The sequence below is a fragment of the Cebus imitator genome, unplaced genomic scaffold (genome assembly GCF_001604975.1).
Source record: "Cebus imitator isolate Cc_AM_T3 unplaced genomic scaffold, Cebus_imitator-1.0 Scaffold303, whole genome shotgun sequence".
NCBI classification, from domain to species: domain Eukaryota; kingdom Metazoa; phylum Chordata; class Mammalia; order Primates; family Cebidae; genus Cebus; species Cebus imitator.
The window spans coordinates 700,908-707,820 of record NW_016107618.1 but is presented as its reverse complement, the minus strand read 5'-3'; the positions used below and the strand labels follow the sequence as shown (position 1 = coordinate 707,820).

Below are 6,913 nucleotides of genomic sequence, written 5' to 3'. Positions count from 1 at the left end.
AAAAAAAAAAAAAAAAAAAAAAAAACCAAAAAAATTTTTTAATTAACAATAAAAATATTTACATTTATTTCATTTGACATAGCTTAGATCACTGGGACTGCAAAGCAGTTTCCTTAAGTAAGATTTTTTTTTTTTTGAGATGGAGTCTCACTGTCACCCAGGCTTCACTGCAGTGGCATGATCTCAGCTCACTGCCAGCCTCCACCTCCCGAGTTCAAGCAATTCTCCTGCCTCAGCCTCCCGAGTAGCTAGGACTACAGGCGTGCTACTCCATGCCTGGTTAATTTTGTATTTTTAGTAGAGATGAGGTTTCATCATATTGGCCAAGCTGGCCTTGAACTCCTGACCTCATGATCTGTCCATCTTGGCCTGCCAAAGTGCTGGGATTACAGGCATGAACCACCGCACCTGGGCTGTAAGATATTAATATCCTGGATATAGTTACATGAAATAGTTTTGAAACAAAAGACCTGTTTGCTTCATCCATATAGTGAGAGGTGATTTAGTTTGGATGGGGTAACACAGTTGGACAGAGAACCACTCAAAGCATCTAAAGCAGAAGCAGCATTCTGATGGTCTTGAGTGATGCCAAAACTCCTGGTACTTTGAAGTTACGGTTCTGTAAGAGCTGACAACTGACTAGCTTTTTCTTTTCAGCTCTTGGAGAAGGCAAAGACAACTTTGTACAATGCCCTGTTGAAGCACTCAAGTGGGAAGAAAGGAAATGTCTCATCCTGGAAGAAATCCTGGCCTACCAGCCTGATATATTGTGCCTCCAAGAGGTGGACCACTATTTTGACACCTTCCAACCACTCCTCAGTAGACTAGGCTATCAAGGCACGTTTTTCCCTAAACCCTGGTCACCTTGTCTAGATGTGGAACATAACAATGGACCAGATGGCTGTGCCTTATTTTTTCTCCAAAACCGATTCAAACTAATCAACAGTGCCAATATTAGGCTGACAGCCATGACATTGAAAACCAACCAGGTGGCCATTGCACAGACCCTGGAGTGCAAAGAGTCAGGCCGACAGTTCTGCATTGCCGTCACCCATCTAAAAGCACGCACTGGCTGGGAGCGGTTTCGATCAGCTCAAGGCTGTGACCTCCTTCAGAACCTGCAAAACATCACCCAAGGAGCCAAGATTCCCCTTATTGTGTGTGGGGACTTCAACGCAGAGCCAACAGAAGAGGTCTACAAACACTTTGCTTCCTCCAGCCTCAACCTGAACAGCGCCTACAAGCTGCTGAGTGCTGATGGGCAGTCAGAACCCCCATATACTACCTGGAAGATCCGGACCTCAGGGGAGTGCAGGCACACCCTGGATTACATCTGGTATTCTAAACACGCTCTCAATGTAAGGTCAGCTCTCGATCTGCTGACTGAAGAACAGATCGGACCCAACCGGCTACCTTCCTTCAATTATCCTTCAGACCACCTGTCTCTAGTGTGTGACTTCAGCTTTACTGAGGAACCTGATGGACTTCTATAAATACTTATTTTTGTCTTTTTAATCACAAGAGTCTTAACAGGGGATGTTTCAGGAAACAAATAGGATAAGACAATGCCCGAGGAAGGATAGAAACATGGGAAGTTTCTGTCATTTCATTTTCTATGTTTCCAGCATGCCCTTGGAAAAGACTTCCTTTAGTTCACAGATCTTTTCAATTAAAACCTGTAGTGAAAAAGGTGTTTCCACTCCAGTTTTGGCTTGTATTGTTTTATTTTCCTTAGTATTATATTTTGATCACTTATAGGCATTAATTGGCTGGTTTTGGTCAGGTGCAGTGGCTGCTTATTCCTGTAATACCAGCACATTGGGAGGCCAAGTTGGGAGAATCATTTGAACCCAGGAGTTTGAGACTATTCTGGACAACATGGCACGAGATCCCATTTCTATTTCTAAAATAATAATAAATTTGATTATTTTGAAGCCTTTTCAGTTTGAGGATGCTATAAAAACTCAGACCTGCTTGAATCTTCCATAAGTAACAAGTATGTAGGAGCAGTTTTTCTAAATAGCATTTTATTTGTTGGTTTTTAAAATGTCAACAAAATATGCATGATATTTATTTTTTATATCTTCATATAAAATTAAGTAAATAAATTATAGCATTATCAACATTTTAGAACCATGCAAGAGAAGTTATGGAGGAAGTAATTTATGGTAATTTTCATAAAGCTTTAAACTATTTTCATTTAGGCTGTAACAAAATTAGTACAAAGGAACTATTTAGCCTGGAGGGGCTTTTGTTATTTAAGTGTCAGATTTCTTTGACGCATTCTTCATAAATAATCCTTGTCCTGCCTCTATGTTCCTCCTTGGTGTGTTTCTTGAGATTCTAATTGATTTTCAATTATTTAATCAACTAGTGTTCATTACTGCATTGCTGTTATATAGTTAAACTTTGCCATTGGATAATATTGGTATATATTTCATAATGGTCACTCGATGTCATTATTTGTATTGGAATGAATGTGCTGTTCACAATAGGTTATTTAGAAGCTGTATGTGGCAGTGGCCAAGAGAGTCAGTAGGACCACTGGGCGCTTTGGCTAACGCCTGTAATCCCAGCACTTTTGGGAAGCCAAGGTGGGTGGATCACGAGGTCAAGAAAGAGATTGAGAGTCAGTAGGACCTTCTTTTCAGAGATAAAGAACTTTCTAGAAAGCCTGTTAATGGGCTGTCATTGAAATTTCCTAAGATAGCCAGATGCTGTGATTCAAAATATCTAGAACAAAGAATGTAAAAAGTTAGAACCTGGATTGGGTGCAGTGGCTCACACCTATAATTCCAGCACTTTGGGAGGCCAATGCGGCAGATCACCTGTGGTCAGGAGTTCGAAACCAGCCTGGCCAAGATGGTGAAACCCTGTCTCTACTAAAAATACAAAAATAAACTGGGCATGGTGGCAGATGCCTATAATCCCAGCTACTTGGGAGGCTGAGGCAGGAGAATCGCTTGAACCTGGAGGTGGAGGCTGCAGTGAGCTGAGACGGCACCATTGCACTCCAGCCTGGGCAACAAGAGTGAAACTCTGTTTAAAAAAAAAAAAAACACTGCAAACAAAATAACTTATTGGTAATAGATATTTTAATCCATGAGTTGTAAATATATAAGATTAATAAATGGTCTTTTCAAGCTAGTGGTTTTAATATCTTGTCTTTGTAGTCCAAAAAGGATCTGGAAGTAGATTTTTTCCTTTAATACTGTTTTATCATAATGACCCACATTATCCATTCACGCACAGAACCTTCACTGTAAAAGTGGGCAAAGACCTGTAGCTGCAAGTTGACGGCACCTGTACCTATGTGGTAGCTGCACCAGCGTCTACTGAAATGGATCACTCATTCTGTACTAGAACCACTTTTAAAACAAATGTTTTCAGAAGTAACATTGTATGCACACGATTTTGGGGCCACTGGAAAGAATGACAACCAAGAGAAATCTATCAGACATGTAGAATTGGTTCAGATTTTAGCATGACTAATTATTGCTAGTCATGTTGTTGAGAACAATACTGATTAATACAGGTATCTTATTTTGTTTACCTACCCCAAAATACCTCAGCCAGAACCCATGGCAGCCTTAATAAATCTGGATGGGAATGAAAGCCAAAATAATGTTTGAATTTCAAGTGTTGTCTGCCAACAAAATTAACAGGGTATGAGTTGAAGGTGGGCATATGGGTGCGTGGGCATGCCACTGGACAAAAAGGGTTTTGGAAACAACATCCGATTGATATGTGACTATGAGTTAAGAGGACTGGAAAAAATCCACGATGAAACTCAGTTATCCTTTCTAGTTACCACTGCAGGAGATTGAATCCTTACTTCATTGATGCTTTAGCATTTGCCTAAAGTAATTATGTTCTGTGAGTTACCAGGAACTGAAAATAAATTTTTTTTAAGTCATATGTGAGCCTTCTATGTAGGAATTTTTTTTGTAGTATATAAATCTTATCGGATTCTTTTTTTTTTTTTTTTCTTTTTTGATACAGGGTGTTGCTGTCGCCCAGGGTGTAGTGCAATGGTATGATCATGGCTCACTGTAGTCTCTACCAGGGATCCTCCCACCTCAGCCTTCTGAGCAGCTTGGACACAGGCACATGATACCATGCTCAGCTAAAATTTTTTATTTTTTGTAGAGACGGTTTTACCATGTTGCCCAGGCTGGTCTCAAATTCCTGGGCTCAAATGATCCCCCTACCTCCACCTTCCAAAGTGTTGGGATTAGAGGCATGAGCCACTGTGCCCCACCCTAAGTTGCATGTTCCATGCATAGATCTTTTTTTTTTTTTTTGAGACAGAGTTTTGCTCTGTCACCAGGCTGGAGTGCAGTGGCGTGATCTTGTCTCACTGTAACCTCTGCCTCCTGGGCTCAAGTGATTCTCCTGCCTCCCAAGTAGCTGGGACTATAGGTGCACGCACCATGCCCAGCTAATTTTTGTATTTTTAGTAGAGACAAGGTTTCATTGTCTTGGCCAAGATGGTCTCGATCTCTTGCTTGTGATCTGCCCACCTCAGCCACCCAAAGTGCTGGGATTACAGGCATGAGCCATTGCACCCAGCCCCATGCATAGATCTCTTATTCCATCCATATGTACCTTTTCATTCTGCTTTTCCTGTTATATCCTATATACTATTTTGTTCTGGTTTTTATTTTTCTATATTCCCATATACTATTTTTGTCATTAAGAGTCTTAGAAGGTAAACTGCAAATTAGAAGAGAAAGTAGAGGTGGCATGAGTTTTTGTTTCCTTCATGCCACATTTCAGTAGATACCGTAGTACATGGTGGTAATAATGCCTGACTGGGTCATTTATTTAAATAAGGCATTATGGTGTATACATATGATGAAATTAACATTTGAGTTCCTTTGGCTCTAAGAGCTTTACATATGATCTTAAAACTATAGACAGGTGATAGCTAATAAATAGCTGAGTCAGGATTCAAACTCAGGTCTGACTTGACTCCCAAGTGCTTGCGTCTTCCCCACCACTGTTTCTTTGGCTTTGAGTGAATACAAATGGGGAGAATGGACATTGCAGATGTAGCAAGAGATTTGTTAAAATGTGGTCTAAAGGTCAAATATGTAAGCCAAATACACATACAGTATCTTACATACAGTATTAGACTATAAGCAAGATATGGTGGCTGAATAGTGGAATATACTGGGTTTTCAGTGTTTTTTTGTTTTTTGTTTTTTTTTTTCTTTTGTGATAGAGTCTCACTCTGTTCCCCAGGCTGGAGTGCAGCGGTGTGATCCTGGCTCACTGCCACCTCCGCCTCCCAGGTTCAAGTGATTCTCCTGCCTCAGCCTCCCTAGTACCTGAGATTATAGGTGCCCATCACTATACCTAGCTAATTTTTGTATTTTTAGTAAAGACAGGGTTTTACCACATTGGCCAGGCTGGTCTCCAACTCCTGATCTCAAGTGATGCACCTGCCTCGGCCTCTCAAAGTGCTGGTATTACAGGCATGAGCTACCACGCCTGGCCTGGAAATCCAGTATTCTGGTACAGTAAAGTCTAGTTTTGCCCAAAGTAAAACATTTGATACTGTTTGCACACTTCAATCATAGTTTTTAAAAGAAGCAATAAGAACAGCTACTCTGGCATTTCAAACTAAAGGAAAAAATTGATGCAAATATTCAGTATTCAAACCATCTTTAAAAATAGCCAAGATTTATAATGAAGGGAATGTTGCATATAATTACATGTATATGCATTATTTTTCATGTGTTTTAGACTTGAGGAAAGATTCCCAAAAATTAAATTCTAAAAAGAGATTAAAACATGATCACAACTGATTTCAGTTTTAAAAAAGGAAAAGCATCCAAGAAATGAATGTGCATGCATAAGGAGCTCTAATCAACTCTTTCTTTAAAATAGCATGTATAAAAATAAAAGACAGGCAGACTTTTTATCTAGCGTGAATAGATATTAGCAAGAGATTTGTGGGCCATGGTCAAACATCAGAATGGTAAAGGCCTGGAACTAGGGCATGTAAAATAAAGACGGGAAAAAAACCATGTCAAAGGACGCAGACTGTAAGTGAAGAGACTTAGCTGTGTGACCAGTGTTACCCTGAACAAGTCACTCATCTCTAGAGCCTGTTTTCTCATCCATATATTATTATATCTATCTGCCCTCTCAACCTCATAGATTTGTGAGATATCTGTAAAATAGTATTATAAATTTTAAAATACATATTGTAAGTCACAGAATAATAATGGCGAAGTTTCAAAACAGGGAAGGGCCCTGTATTTATTAGCCCACTCCTAATTTTTTCAGCCAAAGTGAATAACCCTTCCATTTGAAAGGGCAGAACTAATAGTGTTTATAGAAATTTAAGCCCAAAATAGGTAGAGGGGCGGACTGAATGGCAAAAGATTGGTTGGTTGGTCTCTTCTCCCCAGTTGTTCCTCTAGGCAGATGTGAGGTTGTGGGCTAGTGCTTAGTTCAATTTCAAGAGGTTGTCATCAGTGGTACTTTGATTTGTAAAGTAGAGAGATCTGCCTTTGAATGATAAAACAGAATACCCACAACTCTAGCCCCTTGCTCCCGTATTATTTCTTTGGAAAACTCAATTCTGGGAAGACATTCATGTAAGATTACTCACACAGACAGCAATAACCTCTTGACAGAATGCTAGGCAAAGCTTTGCGGCTCCTAAGCATCTGATAAACTCGGACTATGAATCTCAACTGGTTAACTTTTTTGGTCGCCAATATATTCAAAGCCAGAATATGGCTGAATTTTAATAACTAATACTTTTTACAGCATATATTCTGTGTATTAGTTTTCTTTTGCTACCCTTTTTTCTTTGCTGAAATTTCTTTTACCTATTTTTGTTGACTTTCATTTATTCTTTTTTTTTTTTTTTTTTTTTTTTTGACAGAATTTTGCT

The 6,913-nt window shown here is 39.4% G+C and overlaps 1 protein-coding gene across 1 annotated transcript in view; it reads left to right on the top strand.

Annotated features, from left to right (window-relative positions):
* The window catches only part of NOCT (nocturnin), a 23,879-nt gene extending 22,186 nt beyond the window's left edge, over positions 1-1,693 (top strand). The window contains exon 3 of the mRNA XM_017502883.2: positions 658-1,693. Within this exon, the coding sequence (XP_017358372.1) occupies positions 658-1,493 (836 nt within the window). The 3' untranslated portion in view covers positions 1,494-1,693. The remainder of the gene's footprint in view (positions 1-657) is intronic.
* Positions 1,694-6,913: the final 5,220 nt, after the last annotated feature.